This window comes from Pyrgilauda ruficollis, unplaced genomic scaffold, assembly GCF_017590135.1.
Source record: "Pyrgilauda ruficollis isolate IOZ18807 unplaced genomic scaffold, ASM1759013v1 scaffold47, whole genome shotgun sequence".
NCBI lineage: Eukaryota > Metazoa > Chordata > Aves > Passeriformes > Passeridae > Pyrgilauda > Pyrgilauda ruficollis.
Window position 1 is genome coordinate 3,121,007 of NW_024526266.1, and position 16,745 is coordinate 3,137,751.

General features: G+C 53.0%; 1 protein-coding gene and 1 long non-coding RNA gene across 2 annotated transcripts; one reads left to right on the forward strand and one right to left on the reverse strand.

The window, feature by feature from the left end:
* Positions 1-346: 346 nt before the first annotated feature.
* Positions 347-14,294, reverse strand: STX6 (syntaxin 6). The gene is made up of 8 exons (XM_041479040.1): positions 14,220-14,294; positions 11,589-11,758; positions 10,937-11,031; positions 9,165-9,227; positions 6,990-7,112; positions 5,659-5,765; positions 4,048-4,142; positions 347-2,513 (listed from the first exon to the last, which is right to left on the reverse strand). The coding sequence occupies exons 1-8, from the start codon at positions 14,252-14,254 to the stop codon at positions 2,437-2,439; spliced, it is 765 nt and encodes a 254-aa protein (XP_041334974.1). The 5' UTR covers positions 14,255-14,294; the 3' UTR covers positions 347-2,436.
* Positions 4,572-5,571, forward strand: LOC121359811. The gene is made up of 3 exons (XR_005956085.1): positions 4,572-4,715; positions 5,274-5,427; positions 5,525-5,571. It is a non-coding gene; the product is annotated as an uncharacterized LOC121359811 (long non-coding RNA).
* Positions 14,295-16,745: the final 2,451 nt, after the last annotated feature.

The window sequence follows — 16,745 nt, forward strand, 5'->3', positions numbered from 1 at the left end:
CTGACCATGCTGTGGTGCTGCGGGGGCCCTGGGCAGGTAGGCAGGGGGGCTCAGCCACCTGCAGGGCTCCTTGGGGATTTTGAGGGGTTCTTTTTTCCAGCCATGGAAGGCAAAACACGTCCTTGGAGTGTTTCCGGCAGCAATGGCTGCCCTCTGCACAGTGTTGCCCCACATCTGGGCACAGCTGCCCACAATGCTGAGGTGACCCCAGAAACTGCAGATGCTGCTTATGCCTCAAAAACCAGGATGGTGATGCCTGGCAAATGCTGGTGGGAGAGCTTTTCCCACTCCCTGATGCCAGGAGACCCTGAGCTTGTCCCGGGAGCAAGAGTCAGGCAAGGAGGAGTGGAGATCTACGCTGCTGCACCTTTATTTAGTGTTAAAGGGAAGGGCACCACCAGCGACAGAAAAGCAAATGTACACGAGGAAAGGGACCAGAGACACTTGGGTGGCTTGTGGTGATGTCAGCAGCTGGGCCACCCCCTGGACTACCAAAGGAGCGCTCCTACATGGGAGTCATTCCCGAAGGATGCACAAACACGCTGGAAGTAACAAGGGGATCAGAGGTGTGCAAACAGCAGCCAGCAGCGAGCCCTGCTCCCTGCCCAGACCCGTGCTGCTGGGAACCTGCTCCTGGAGAGGTACAGACCCACGGAGTGGCACAGACACTGCTACGGCCAGCCTTGGAAAGCAGACACCGCCTATGCCCTGCAGGGATGCTCTGCAAGGATAAGGAGCCACTCGACTCGTGAGTGCGGGTGGGCGCCGAGGCACCACGTGTGCGTTACTGACGGGCGGGCGGGGGGGCTCCGTCCGGCCCCGCCCGGCTGCGGAAGGCACCGAGCCGGCGGCTGTGCGTGCAGCGCCCGCGGCAGGGACAGGGGGGCCACGCTGAGCTCGGAGGGAGCCACGAAGCCGGTGGGGGGAGGAGTGTTCAGTTCCGGAGGTAAAGCCGTGCGGTGGCAAGATTCTAAGGCGGGGGATTTTGGGGGTGATTTGCAATTTCAGCAGAAGTCTTTGCGTCAGTGCCAATTAACTTCCTCCCCCAGCCCCATCTGGGAGCCATAAGCCAGGCTGTGCTGAGTCTTTTCATGTTTGCAACTTAAAATATGGGAGCAGATTGGAGTAAGAAACCGTTTTTGCTTTCCTCAAGAGTCACCCCCTAGCCCACAACTGGTGCTTGCAGCACGGTTCCTCTTCCTGTTCCTTTGCAGTGATACTGCCCAGGTGAGCTTTTTTCACCCCAGTTTTGGTACTGCCCACCTGGCTACTCCACATTCCCTGTAGGGAATCCAACACTGCTGAGACAACTGGAGTGACAAACAACTGGGAGGTGACAAAAGGACTGGGAAGGAATATGGAAACATGATCTAGCTTTGAATCTCCTGCCTTTTGGTTGCTTACAACGGAGGTGTCCAAAAAATAGCGGTTGGGAAAAATTAAGACATCCTATTTACAAGTTCATGTACACTTAAAATACATCACTGAGCACTGTTCCTCTGATCATGTGTGTCGTGCACCCGCAGAGAGAACGTGGCCCTAATGGTCATCAAAAAATCTTTAAAGTTTTTTTTTCCTTAAAAAAAATAAGTTATTTTAGACTTGGCAAATCACTTGCCAAAGGGAAGCAGCTGTTAAACAGAAGCAGTGACTCAGTTATACAAGGGCAAAGAAAGCATCAGTCAATGAGCTTTAGAGGCCTGTATAATGAGGGAGGCAAGTTTAAAAGCTTCAAGACTCTCCCTCTCTGGCTCACAGCTGATTGCCAGCGCTCGGTGTGCAGCACCCCAGGTTTGAAGCTCTGGGGTGTCTGACGGGGCCTGGGTGGCCGATGGCAGGACATGAGACCCTACAGCTCTGCCCTCTGCCCAGGGAGAGGGCAGGAAAGCTCTGGCAGGACTCACCGTGCTCTCGGCAGTGAATTGGTGCTACAGAGCCCGCCCACAGGAGGCAGGGAGGGGCACGGGGAGCAGGGCCAGGGCTCCCCTCCCTTGCTGCGGCTTGGGGGGTTTCACCCAGTAATGCCTGAGGCTGGCACTGGCAATGCAGTTTGTAATGCTCAGTGAATTCAGTAAGTCCTCCCCCAATCCCATCCTCCCCAGGGCTCGCTGCTCTGTGTCCATCTCTCACCGGCTCCTACCTGCACCGGGTGGAAGCGCAGGGGTCAGGTTCCCCTCCAGCTCCATGGATCCAGACCCGGAGCCCAGGTCCAGACTGCACCGCAGCAGGGGAGGAGGCAGCTCCAGCGCTCCACCCCCTCTCCCCGGGGCCAGGGGAGATGCCAGTGCAGTCCTTGGAGGAGGATGGTGAGAGCTGGGTGCGGGTGTTCCTGCCGGGGATCTCTGTGGGCGGACGGAAATGGGGAGAATTTCATTTCCCCGCGCTGCCGGGGCGAGGGGCGGGGAGGGGGCGTCCCAGGAAGTTCCGTTTTTGTCATCACAGGACAAAAAACAGGATGAGCACCACTAGCAAGATGACGAAGAGGACAACAATTGCACACCACTGCCGTCGATCTGGAAAGAAAAGGAAGCATCAGTCTTCCTGCTTTAGTGGAGAAAGAAAATTTGGTCCTGCTAGGAACCAAATTCAAGCTTAAGCTACAAAAAGCCAAAACAACAGTTCCTGTGGGAGAAAAGCTGTGGCGCTGAATATTGCAGTGAGGCAATATTAATTCTCCTGCATTCTCCTCCAGGATACACTGGGGTTTGGGAACAGCTGTGGGAATTGTGAGGCTTCTTCCCAACCAAGTTCAAACAGCTTTGAAAAGCTGGCTCAAAAGCAATTGGGAGAACAAGCAGAGAGCTGCTGTGTTTGCTGTTCATTCATGGAGTAATCTGTTTGCCAGAGGAACAAGAAGGGATCCAGTGAAAGCTGCCCTGAGGAGCTCTGCCAGGAAGAGATTGTGGCGGCTTCCCTTAGGACAGGGCCAGGAATCAGGTTTCCCTGGGCATCTCTACACCTCATTGGCTCAACACCACATCCCCTCTGAGAGCTGCTGTCTGCCCCATGAGATGATGGTGCAGCAGTGGGGACAGGGCTGCTGGCACCCCCTCAACTCCTAGACACAGTAGCTACCCCAGAAAGAGCCCTCCCAGTCTCCCTGGCATAGGTGATACCAACAGAAATTCCAGCTCTTTCACAACACTCAGAAACACTCTGCAGAGACCCACGGGTTTTCCCAGAGGAAAGGGCAGAGACACAGGGTTCACCTGTGTTTGTGCTGCTGCAGAGTACTGCTGACCCAAAGTGCACCATCAGCACTCCAAGTGGTCTCTCTAGGGCTGTATTCCCACTACCTCATAAATCCCTCAGACAGCCTAATCCTGCAGAGCAGGAATGCTTTTCCTCCTGACAGGCTGCTGCTTTCCCAAGGTCCTGAGCACCCAGGGGAGAGGGGCGCTGGAGGAGGCGCTGCCTGGGCACGGTGCCAGGCTCAGAGGCAGCGGCAGCGTGGGACTTCCCGGCAGCCAGGCCGGGCTTCCTGTTTGCTCTGCCCGCGGCGCCCCGCCGGCCCCCCGGCTTCAGGCACAGCCTTATAAGGACTTTTCTGTGGGTTCAGCACAGAATTCAGCTCTTTCCTCTACCAGCTGAGTGAGATGGGAATGACAACAGCCTGCAGGCACCCGCAGCCCCAGGGCAGGTGGGATTTGGGAAGGGGATTGCTGCAGGCATTCTAGTACGGGAGAAGCCACACACGTGGCCGGTGTTTAATGGCACCTTGACAGCTTTTGTTCCACAGGCAGCCCGGGAAACTGCAGCAGAGCAGGAGGCTGCAGAGCTTCCCCTCCCACCAGCTAGAGGGGGATTTTCCCAGCAGCAGCAGCATAAATAGAAAGGCACCTGTAAATAAAACAAAGGGAGGGGACAGGCAGCAGAGCAGTGTCTGGGCAGGAGCAGCTGCTGGGCTTGGAAACCTTCCCCTTCTTTCAAGAACTGAGAGCTGCTCCCTCCCCTTGGCTGGCTGGGTAGGAGCACAGTGTCCCAGCCTGAAGATCCAAGGGCTTGTCTCTCCCTTCCCAGGACTGGATCCCACTTCCCAGGACCTACCACTCGTCATGTGAGACACTTTGGCGAGCTTCTTCATGACGTTATCAAGGCGCGACTGAGTGCTGTCCAACTCGTGGGAGAAGTCATCCAGCATCCTGAGGACACAGAAGCAGGGCACTGGTCAGCACGTGGCACATCCCTTGGGGATTTTGCACCACGCTCACACACGTGGATCAAAACACTGATGTGAGCAGAGTATCACACCCTGGCAGACAAAATGAATGTGGCCTCCTCTCCTGGAAGCACCCACGGGAGGGGAAAAAACCTGCTGAAACAGCAGCTCTGCTTTGGTGGGAAGTAACTCGGGATTCCTGCCAGACTGATCCTCCCTGGATGTTTGTGGCTGAACTCTACACACATCTGCAAGGTGAGGAGTGGGGGAGGGGCTTCCTCCTTGCAAAAGGAAAGTCTCATTTATAATCTGTGATTAGCATCTACGTGTCAGCTTGGACTTTAAATCCCTTTTCTCGTTCAGGGCTTGCAGTTTAAACTAAAATCTTGTTTCAGTCAGGTATCAAGTGGGAACGAGATCTGCAGTTGCTTTTAAGGTGCTTTTCAAGCTCTGCATGGAAGTTACCCTTTTACTTCCTTCACACAGTGACTGTAATGAATCTGAAAGCCTTCCTGAATCCATGCTTTGTCAATGCCAGTGCGCATCCAGAGTCAAGGTACTAATCCAATTGTCTCCAGCCAGTGGGACTTTAAAGCTTAATGCATTTAAAAGGACAGACTCCTTCATTTGGAGTGCCAGGGCACTTGTTAAACCTTCATTCAGTGGGGAAAACCTCACTGTGGTAGTTAAGAGCTAATGGTGCAAGCATTGATGGCTTGTGTGATGATCTAGAAACAGACACACCACACCAATCTCCACTGTGAGAGCAGAGGATTCTCATGCTGCACAACTTCACACACAGCAGGGAGGCTGGAAGTTCCTCCTCTCCATCCAAGATGATATCACTCCATAAGGGACACGGCCCTCCAGACTCCTACCAGCCAAACAAGGAGGGGTTTTAGGCATGAACCCTTCAAGCCTTTCTGGTAGCATAGCTGTTAGCCTGCACAACTGGGAACTTGTTTGCAAAGGACAAGAACTGGGAAAGAAATCTAATTTATATGTAAATGGATGGATGCAGAATGACTTGGTGAGCTGCCCTTTAACCCTTTGCGTGGGTGAGGGTTATTTTTAACTTCAGTGATGAAGAGCAGCTCTGTGCTGTGTGTTTCAGGGCACAGCTGAGAGCTCCTGGCCCCAGCAGCTGTCTAGGGGCAGCACAAAACCCTGCAGAGTGGAGAAGTGGCCAGCATCTGCACTGCACAGGACCTCCCTCCCTTATCTGCTGGCTGCATGAGGGGGAGCATGTGAAAAGGAGAGGAGGAAAGGTAAGGTGGCAGCTAGGCCTGCCCTAGATGCAGGCTTCTAAAGGAAGGAGGTTGCCATTGGGTCCTTGCAGACTGCAGTACAAAATGCTTCCCACAGGCTGGCAGGGAGAGGCTGCCTGAGGGACCAGTGAACTCCAGGCTGTACCAGAGGCAGAGACAGGTGTGTGATGACATCCAGCCGTGTTACAGCCAGCCCCGTGCCAGGTTTTTGCCCCCATGTCTCACACTTACACTGCTTGCTCTTCCAGCTCCCCGCCAATGCGCTGGGACATGTTCTTCAGCACCCCGATGCTGCCAGAGACCAGCTCCAACTGCTCATCCTGCTGCTCCACAATCAGCTGGGGACAAACAGAAGAGAAGTGGGCAATTACAGATCTGCTGCCTGCAGCTGGCTTGGAGCCAGCCCATCCACTGGACAGGCACTTGCTGCTCAGCCAACATCAGCTGTGAGACCTGGGCTCAGACTTAAGCCACCAGGAATGAGGACTGCATTCCTAAGAAATGCTGGAGAGGAGACAATCAGGGAAAGACTCCATGGCATGGCATCCCCATGGCACAGCAGGCTGCAGCCTCCAGACATCCCTGCAAATCCAGCCTCAGCTCATCCATGCTGCATGCACAGCTAAAGTGACTTTGGAAAGCTCCAAGGGCTGGTCATCAAAACCTTGGCAAGGTGAGCAGGCCAGGGAGGCACACTGATGCTGTGTCTGGGAAATGCCACCTGGAATGTGCCACAGCTAACACGGGGTTAATGCAAGCAGAAGGCTGTTGCAGCTTCTACAGCTAAAAATAGCCAGCCTGGCTCTGAATGTGCCAAAGGAATAAGTCTGCTGCTGTTTTAAGTCATTTTCAGGGCACAGTCACGCTAAGGATTAGCTTTACCCTAGTTACCTATTTCTGAAGCTATTTATCCCCCTGGAGTCAGTAGGTAAAACGTGCCTGGAAGCTGATGTGGCATCATGGGCCAGGAGCTTCAGCAGAGTTTGCCACCTCCGAGTCACTGCCTGTGTCAAAGCCCTGCAGTTCTCCAGGCTGTGCCTGGCCTGGGCACTTCTCCAGGCAAACTCCCCTGTCAGCTGGGAAGTGCCTCACCACGGGTTCTCCCAAGGCCTCACACAGCCTTTCTCACTAATCTCACGGTGACAAAAGCAGGAAAAGGAAGCAGGCGCGTGCTCCTGCTCCCAGCCTGTTCTGATGGGAGATGCACACAAACAACACCAAACATTTTTTAACCAGGGGAAGTTCCATAAGACAAATGGGCCCTTTTCTTCTTGCAGTGTTCCTGCTCTTCCAAGGATTTCAACAATCCTTGCACTATTAAATCCTAGTGTGCTACATCTTCCAGATTGTGCCAACTGCCTCCTAAACGTAGCAGAAGCCCCACACCTCCAGGGTTAAAAACTTGTGCCGAGATCACCCAAAGCTGTGCTGCACAGGAAATGCAGGCACAGACACATGCCACAAGCAAAGAGGAGGACTGTCAGTCTCCTGGAGCCAGACCAGCCCCCCTGGCACCCATCTGGGAAGCAAAGCTATTTAGTCTGTGATGCCAGCTGCCTTACCTGTTGTTGAGCTTGCTGCTCCTCGATGAAATGTGAATTTGCTAATTGCAGCTCCCGGTCCAGACGGCTGTATTTGTCAGGTCCAGAGCTCCAACTCTGACTCCCACTCTCTCCCAGGAGTGCCTGAACAGATGCAGAGAGCTCTTAGCAACACTCTTGTGTCTGCTCACAGCCCGTCTACAGGGTGAGGTGGGAAGGCAGACAAGGCAACACTCGTGTACACACGCACACAGCATCCTTTTCCTCCTGCTCTGCTGCTACTCAGCCAAAGTGCTGTCATGAACTAGACCAACACAGAGCCAAAATGCAGCCTGGGAAGTCTCTGCAGCCTGGAATTGCAGAGATGCCTCTCCAGCAGCAGGAGAGCTGGAGTGTGGCCGACTGGCAGTGTGTGCAGGAGGCCTGCACAGCACAAAGGACTGGCGGAGGCCTGCTCAAGAGGCAGCACTGTGTGCTAGGACATGTGAGCTGGGAAGTGTCTGGGTATATTGTGTTAACAGATGTACAGCTCCATCTGAGCACTGTGCTGCTAATGACAGGGGTTTAAGAGGGTCTGGATAAAGTACTTAACCAGTTGAGCTGACAGTAAAATAATGCAATATATAACCAGAGCAGTGCTGTATGCTTATGTTCTATGATCCAGGCTGCCTATCTCTCCAGCAGGCTCTTCAGCTGCCAGCACACAAAGTTATTCTTGCTACCTGCCTGCAACCTGAACAGATAAGCTCATGCAAAGCCTGCAGAGATGTGCTTTCCAGCCAAATATGTCTGAAAAGGGAATAACCCAAGCTACAGATGCTGGAGAATGAACATGACCTGCAAGTGAGGAACTGCACCCTGCAGCACTAGGGAAGGGTTAGGGACTCTGCCTTCCAGTGTGGAAGCCAGGCTGACCTGTAATGAGACCATCCTGCAGCTCCTGGTTGTGGGCAGGATGAGCATTTGTGAAGAACAGCAAGACAATGACCAGGCTGCTCTGTCAGGCTGAAAACCAGACGGTGTCTATGGTTCATCTGACTTATAAGGTTCAGAGGGCTGAGGAAAGCCGACAGACTGACCATGCAGGAAGCCAGCAGGACATCTGGCTTTTTCTGCCACCAAGACACTGAGCAAGCTCCTGGTCCCTCCAGTTTGTGGCAAGGGCAACTCCTTTTTATTTAATGCAGTGCTCTAGCTTTGCCTGCAGCTTCAATAGAAAAGGCCTGTTTGCCAGCCTGGGCTGTGAGGGTCAGGTCACTGCCAGCCAACCCCTCAGACACAAAGCCCAGCACAAGCTTTGCAGTCTGGAATGAAGGTGAGGGGCTGGGAAGGGAGAGGAAGGCAGCAAGGGGAAGTCGGTTTTCCTGACCAGATGTCGCTGTGTGAGCTGGGCCATATGGTCTCCTGCAGCTCTCAGGAACCTCATGCAAAGGAAAGCAGCAAATAGCAGGGAAAGCTGCAGACTTGTTTGAGCAAGGGTGTCAGGGACTTTGTTGCTGGGAGTGTTTGCCAAGCACGTCAATTAACCCTGTGACAAGCTCAGGAATGAGTTCTGTGCTTCCCGGTTTGTTGTTTTTGCCACGTGTGGTAAGGCTGATGCAGTACAGACAATTAACTGTATGAAGCACACACCAGCTTTTACTGGAGTGGGTCTGGAAGTCAGCTGCAGTATCTCCTTACAGCCTCTCCATCAGCCAGGAAGCAGCACAAGCTGCATCTATTTCTATTCCTTAGATTACAAGTGCAGACAACACCAGACTCCTGGAGCTCCTTCCATCTTCTTACATGGCTATTACGAGAAGCAGCTGCATGAAAGGATATTGCACCATCTTGGCTCCTAAATCCAGCAGAGTGCAGGATTACATTCATTGACATGGATTCTGAGCTGCTTCCCCCCGAGGAGGAGGAGGAGGGAGATTTCCCTTTACATGGGATGGTGCAATGCTGACAGTTGTAAACAACCAGCTCTGAAGACAGAGACAGATGGTGAGTGCTGACTTACTGCTCTGAGAGAGGCTTGGGAGAGGCTGGCAGCCTGTGAGAACCAGCTCTCTCAGGGCAGCCAAATGGACACAGCTCAAACACAGCTTGACTGCAGCGTGGGAGCCCCCTCCCACACCCAAGGTTTGTAAGGGGATGGACTCCAGACAGGGTAGACATTGTAGCAGAAATACATTGCCCGTTTCTGGTTCTCACCTGCCTGTTTTTTCTTTCAGCCAGTGCTTGCATGGATGAGTTTGACATCTGATCCTTCATGTCCTGTTCATTCAACAAAAGAAGGAGCATGTGAGCATTGGATTTGAGATGACAAGCAAATTCAGGGTGCTACAGGGCTGTTTATACCCAGCAAAGCTTCTACAAGGGGGAAAGACGGAAGGGAGATTTTCTTTGAAAACCCACACTTTTCAAGAGTCTGGAAACATACTCTAGAAATTTTCATTGTTATACTAATACTGGAATCAACAGCATTGGGGTATTTTGAAAATATTCCTCATTTGCTACTCCTTTTTCTCCACTACAACCAGAACCACGTTGATTTGTATAATAAAAGAATGTTCCTGTTGACAGAATGTAAGGAAGTGTTTGTCAAGGTCTTGAAGCCTATAACCTCCTGTGCTTTATTCCCAACTGCATCTGGTTTTATATTCCATAGAAGGTAGATTTCCTGTCCTGTGGCCATCCCCTCTGACTGTGTCAGTGTTCTCTCCTACCAATTAATTTTTGCTGTGGAGTTCCTGCAGAAGGTCACTAACCACAGAAGGCTCCCCATCACAATGTAACATAACCTGGTTTTCATAAATTAGCGAGCAGTCAACATCATCTGGCAGATCCACCAGCAGAGTTCTGATGCCACCAGAGGATCCAGATGTGTTTTACTGTTCAGAGATGTGCAACACATCACTGGAGAGCACCATCACATCACAGCTGGTTAACCCTCACTGTCTGCATCACAAATTTCCCCCAAGGAAACTGGAAGCCAGCTCCACAGGGCCACTTACAAATTTCATTTCCCAGCAGGAGACACTGCTCCAAAAGCCATTACCCAGCATTTTTCAGCCAGGAGAAGAGGACCAGAGAGCAGGCTTGCCTGATCCTGCCCATTAGGGAGCGGACTACACTGAGGACAAGGCAGCAAGCATATGCCTGCTACCTGGGGGCAGTGTGGTTTTGGGATCAGTTCCCAGGCAGCAAGCCTTAGGAACTGCATCCAGACCACAGGACTGCAGGTGGGGTAACAGGCTTGCTGCCAGCCAGTGCATTTTGTGAAGCAGGAACATCAGAGTCGTGAGGGGCAGCAGAAACTCAGTGTAGCTATTAATAGACAGAAAGTTCCTAACTAGCAGCTTGTTACCAGGCAGTGAAGCTTTTGGAAAAATGTTTCTTCTCTATTTGTTACCACCAAGTTGTTACAATCCCCTTTTTGCTTCTCAAGCGTAAGTTTAAACTAAAAAAAAAAAAAATCTTCCTCAAGTTATAAATAAATCCAGTGGTTGTTTGGACTATGTTGCAGGGGTAGGAAGTTGAAGTCACCATGTCAATAACAACAGGCTTTAACCATCTGTCAGTGCTCAAAGTGGTCTCCCTGTTGCTGAAAACCAGTGCTACAAACGGTCAGGACTGCCAAGATTTCCCTCAGTTCTGAAGGGAGGCTCCACATTGCAGCTGGGTCTTCACTCTTCCTCCTGCTACCACAGGCTCCCAACTCACTGCTGCCAGAGCAGTGTGAAGACTTCAAGGGTCAGCAGCACAAAAGGAGGGAATTCCATGGGGCACCTGCACCCCCAAACCCTTCTGGGCAGCTCCAGGAGGGAATGCATGGGGAAGAAGAGGAAGCCTGAGACTCAGCAGGTAGCAAGTTTACTCTCTGCTCTCCAGCCCGCCACAGAACAGCCCCAAGATGTCCTTTTATACCCACCAATTCCCCCCAGGCCCTCCCCAGGCCCTGAGCCCGAGGGCAGGTTCCTTACCCTGACCACCTGCCGTGTGCTGGTGATGAAGGCTTTGCGGATTCCCAGCTCCGTGGCATCGAGGTTGAATTTCCGTGGGTTTGCCTCCACAATGCCTGGGCACCGAGTCAAGGAGTCCCTGGAAGCAGGGCTGGGTACACACATGGACACACAAACCCTGAGGGTGCCAGGGGCCACTGTGGTGTGCCTGTTCCCAAAATGGGATTAGCAAAGAACAGCAGGCTGCCTGGAAGAGGAGACACGGCAGGAATGCGCCGTGCAGCGCACGCACACACGCAAGGTTTCTCTTTTCCACGTGTTTTTTGGTTCTGTGATGCTGTGAAGAGTTTTCAGGAACACTCAGAGGAACACAAGGGAAAAGGAGTATTTCTGGAAGGCAGCCTGGAGAATGAACTGACCCAACAGAAATCCAGATTCACACAACACAGGAGGCTTTCTAGAACAAAGCATCTTAGAATATACTTTGCAAAAAGGGGAACAAAAAGGCAAAAGGAAAATCCTTAATTTCTCATTTGCAGTTTGAGAAAAGCCAATATGAACGCAAAATTCCAAAGCAGTCCTGATTTTTGCAAAGAGTGACAAGCACTGGGGCTTGGCTATTTAGTACAACCTGAGAACTGCAGCTACCTCCAAAGGGCCACAAAAAGGATATTAATGGTTTCATCCAAGTCTTCCAGGTCCCACTCGATGCTCCGCAGGTTGTTCCTGAGCTCATTAGTGGTCCAGTCGATTTCTTCTCTTGTGGCGATGGAGGGATCTTGCAAGAGCTCTGTCCACCTCTGGAAGAGCCCCTGGGCAGTGTTCACAGCTTTCTGCACCTCCCTGCAGCCAGTAGGAAAGTGAAGAGAAGCCAAGAATTATCCCCAGCTGCCCTGCAGCAGTGACACTGGGACAGTCCCGTGTCCAGCCGAGCAGGGGTGCCACAGCTTCCTCCCAAACACGTCTCCTTCCAACAACTTCGTGTTTATTTTGTGAAATAAGGATTTGCCCTGTACCTCTCTGCAGCATGAAGTTATTCATGAAGGGACATATTTCTTCAGGGGAAGCTGCTGGGTGTCACCCAGGCAAGCCAGGGCAGAGGGTCTGAACAAGGCAGCTCTTTGGCAATCCACACTTTGCATTCCTCTCCCAACAGTTTTCCTCTCCAGGCCCTTAACTACCCATGTAAGATACCCCAAGGGCACACAGAGTTACAGGAACTGCCCCACACCACAGCCAGGCAGATTGTTGAGTGCAGAACTGTTTATTTTAATTCAGCATTTTAAAAAATACACAGGCCTACTATGCTGGCTTAGGAAGCACAAGTTTTTTCTGCTGCTCTAAGCTCTTTGAGAGAAGAGTGCATTCACAGCAGGGGAAGGCAGTGCTGACAGCTTGGTTTGGGGCAAGCAGGTTTGTAAATTTGGGTCACAGGCTCTCAGTGTGGTTATCTGCATTTACAAACCCTGCAGTCCCGAGCTGTGAACTGCTGCCCCAGGTTCACAGGGAGCTGGGATTAGGAAGGGAGACGAGATCAGACTGTGCTGGTGCCCACCATGAGCTTGCACACAGCAGTCAGACGTTTCACCCCAGTGAAGGAAAGCAGGGCAGGCCCAGGGCAGATGAACTGACATGCCAGGACTGCAGCTCTCTAAGTTCCACCAGGGCCTGAAGTCCTCCAGTTGTTGTCCGAGCTGCAGGGTCTCAGCACTCTGATGCATGTCCCTGCTCTTCTCCCCCACCTACGGCTCCGAGTCTGCCACTCTGAGTGCCCTAAAGCCAGCAGCCTGCACTGAGCATCTGGAAAACTTCATTCCCTCTTCTACTTGCCAGCACAAGTTTTGGTTTTGTTTGGTTGGGTTTTTTTTGTTGTTTTGGTTTTTTCCACACTTGTGGAAGTCCCCAGCAGCAAGAATGTAAAGCAGAGCTGGATGTCCTCTGATGGGAGGAGCTCCAGACACCAGGAAAGCAAACTAGTAGCAGTTCTGGTGGCTACAGCACCACCAGCCCCTCCGACCTGGCAGGTAATAATTAACTGTGGGAGCGGCAGCACATCCCCTTTCCCCTCCCTGCCCTTCCCCACACGCTGCAGGAACATCTCTGGAAAGTTTGACAGGACATTTGCTCCCCACCCATGGCGACTCCTACACTTTCCTCTAAGCACGAGTTGATCCTGGTAAAGGGATTCACTTTCCCTGGCTGCACCAGTATCCTTTCCCACACTTCTCCTCGAAGCTCTCCCCAACACCCCACCAGGAGCCCCCCTGCTGCTCCTCAGGGCTGTTTTGCTGTGACAAGGGGCAGAAGACCAGCCCCCAGCACAAGCTGAAGGTGGCCCGAGGGCAGTGTTTAGTGATGGAGCTGCTTTCACAGAATTGCTGGGGTTGGAAGGGACCTCTGTGGATCATCCAGTCCAAACCCCCTGTCAAATCACCTAGAGTAGGGGACACAGCGATACCTCCAGACAGGTTTGGAATGTCACCAGCAAACTCCATGACCTCCCTAGGAAGCCTTTTCCAGTGCCCTGCCACCCTCACTATAAAGAAGTTCTTCCTCACCTTGAGGTGGAACTTCTTGTGTTTTAGTTTATGGCCATTGCTCCTCGTCCTGTTGCTGCAAAGGGTCTGGCACCATCCTCCTGACATGCCTTAGAGATGTTTACATGGACTGACGAGATCCCCTCTGTCCTCTCTGGACTAAACAGGCCCGGCTCCTCCAGTCTCTCCTCACCAGAGATGCTCAGACCCCACATCATCTTTGTGGCCTCCACTGGACCCTCCCCAGTAGCTCCAACAGAGCTCCTTTCACCCTATTAATGACAATTTTCCTTTGGCCACCTTTAGCTGCTATTTCCCTGCGTTCTCCGCAGGCTTCCTCTCACGGCCATTGTTTGTCCCACAGCTTGCTCCCTGCTCCTCTCCACCTTTCCCCACTGTCCAGCCGCGAGCCCTCAGCCCCGCTTTGCCCACCGCCCCACGCCGCACCTGCAGCCACGGCCGGGGCCCCTCACAGAGCCCGCGGAGGCCCGGCCGCGGCCCGGCACCTGCCCGCCTCACGGCACGCGTCCCTCGCCGGGCGGCAGGGCCGGACAGGCCGCGGAGCCCGCGCCCAGCCCCTCAGCAGCACGGGGGCCCGCCCGCCATCTTCCCCCCCACACAGCCCCCCGCCCGCCGCTCGCCCCCCGCTCCGCGGGCCTCCCGAGCTGCGCGGCGGCCGTGCCCGCCCCTTCCGCGCCAGGACGCGGCCCCGGCGCGTTGAGCGTCCCTGTGGCGGTGCCCCGGAGCCCGCGGAGCGCGGCGCTCACCCCTTCACCACGAAGAAGGGGTCCTCCATCGACATGGCGCTGCCGCCGCCGCACGCCACGGCCGCCGCCAGGCCACGCCCCCTCCATCAGGCCACGCCCCGACAACGCCCTCTGCCGGCCACGCCCCCGCCGCGCGCCGGGAGGGGCGTGGCCTAGTGACGTCACCCCATCATGGCGGCGGCTGGGCTGCGGGCAGGATGCGGGACCGCGGCCTTGTCCCGGCTCTTCCAGGGAAGCTCCCGCAGCTCTTCCCGCAGAGCCGCAGGTCCCTCTCACGCACAGGATGGGTCAGGTCGGGAGGGAGCGCCTCCGCCCCTGTCACGGCAGAGCACGTGGCGCAGGGCTGTGTCCGCACGGGGCTGGGACACGGCCAGCGGGGGACACTCCGCGACCTCTCGGGCAGGCTGTTCCATCGCCTGGTCACTCCCACGGAGAAAAAGTTCTTCCTTCTATTCAGCTGGAACTTCTGTACATCGGTTCCCATCCTTTCCCTCCCATCCTTTCACCTCCTGGTGGCTGGCACCCCCGAGCAGAGTCTGGCTCCATCTCCTTTGTGAAAAATGCGTATTTTATGGTTGGCTTTTCGCAAATACTTATTATTATTATCTGTGTTCTATTAGAAAGTTATGCTGTATTAATTTTCTTTAGTAGTGTGTTAAATATAATTTCAGGTTATAGTGTTAAAATAGAAACTATGTATGTGGGATATTTTTTTAAAAGAAATTAAGTACTTGCACCAGGTAGCAGCCACAGGACACCTAAATCTTTCAGAGAAAGAGAATTTATTGCTCCATTATCAGAAGAAAGTAACTTCTTCCCACCTCACTCGGCCCTGAAAGATTAAGAGGAAGAAGTTGACACTGACCAGCCAGAATCCTTTGTTTGAATGGAATTTATGCATCATGTGTGAGCTGAATGAATATGCAACAGGCTGTTGTTTTTAAGGGGTAATCCTCTGTTAATGTGGGTCCTTTTTTGGGCTTATTTTGCCCAGAAAGAGGTACCTGAGTCCATAACTATGTGTTTTTATTGTCTCATATTGACCTAATCCAAATTGTCATAATTTTTATTGCTCTTTTTTAACCATTTTATTACTATTAAAACGTTAGAATTTTAAAAGCAAGTGATTGGCGTTTTTTCACATCCTTGGCACCCCTTCCTTAGAGCCCAGAGCTGCACACAGCACTCCAGATGTGCTCTCAGGATTGCTGACCCCACGCTCTGCTCTCAGCAGCCCTGTCATGACAGAGGTGGTTACATCCTCCCAGGCTGAGCCTTCCCAGTCCTTGGCACCACTGTGCCACCAGCAACACCCTGCAGAAGGTGCTGTGTGTCCCATTCCTTGGGTTAATTCCTTGTGGATTAAAGATACTAATTTTTTATTTTAGAGAGCTCAAAGCAACTGTCAGTGCAGAGAAGAATTGAGGCAAGGCATTCAAGCAGCATCTCCTGACACACCTGCAGTTAGCAGCAGTGTTGTTCATGTCAGACTCCTCTGTTGGGAAGGAATTTTGTGCTTTATGTCAAACCCAATAGAAATTTTGTGCTGTTTGCTTTCCCACAATGGTCCACAGTCCTTAGCACCACTGTGCTGCCAGCAACACCGTGCAGAAGGTGCTGTGTGTCCCATTCCTTGGGTTATGTGGACTAATTTTTTATTTTAGAGAGCTAAAAGCAACCTGTCAGTGCAGAGAAGAATTGAGGCAAGGCATTCAAGCAGCATCTCCTGACACACCTGCAGTTAGCAGCAGTGTTGTTCATGTCAGACTCCTCTGTTGGGAAGGAATTTTGTGCTTTATGCCAAACCCAGGAGACCAAACTCCTTCCCTCTCACAGGATTTGCAGTGTTTAAAACCTCATATAAACCAGCCAGCCCTCTTCAGCCGCTTGCATGGAGCAAAACACAAAACCCTTGGCACTGTGGGGTTGTGTCCCTGCAGGAGTGGCTCAGGCAGGCTGTGTTCCAGGCAGTGAGGGAGGAAGCAGGAGGGAGCGACAGGCAGTCTGCTCGGCTCCTGCTGCCCTTCCTGCCCTGCAGAGGCACAGGCACTGCTTCCTTCCTCCTGCCTTGTGAGGGGTGAGAACAGCCCTGTGTGGCTTGGATGTTGTCCATCCCTGGGTGAGGATCCCTCACTCCCACCTCCCTCAAATCTCCGGGCTCTTTAGGAGCTGAGCACAGGTAGCCCTGGGCTTGCAGCAGCTGGCAGGAGGGGGATGATGCCTGCAGAGCTCTGGGTGATGTTCCCATCCATATACACACAGCAGAGGCACATCCTTGCCTTACTCCCACCTTGCAGAGGCTTGGCCAGAAGAAAGAATGATAAAGTTCTGGAATGGCTGCCCGGGGAGGTGGTGCAGTCACCATCCCTGGCTGTGTTTAACAAAGCCAGGATGTGGCACTGGGTGCCAGGGTTTAGTTGAGGTGCTGGGGCTGGGTTGGACTGGATGATCTTGGAGGTCTCTTCCAACCCAGTGATTCTGTGATTCTGTGAATCCCCCAAATTTTAAGCAAAGAGCACATCCTGG

Coding starts and splice junctions, on each gene's coding strand:
- STX6 (XM_041479040.1), bottom strand. CDS start 14,254: ATGTCGATGGAGGACCCCTTCTTCGTGGTGAAGGG. Junction 11,759..14,219: donor CCCTTCTTCGTGGTGAAGGG/GTGAGCGCCGCG, acceptor TACTGGCTGCAG/GGAGGTGCAGAAAGCTGTGA. Junction 9,228..10,936: donor GCACACGGCAGGTGGTCAGG/GTAAGGAACCTG, acceptor TTGAATGAACAG/GACATGAAGGATCAGATGTC.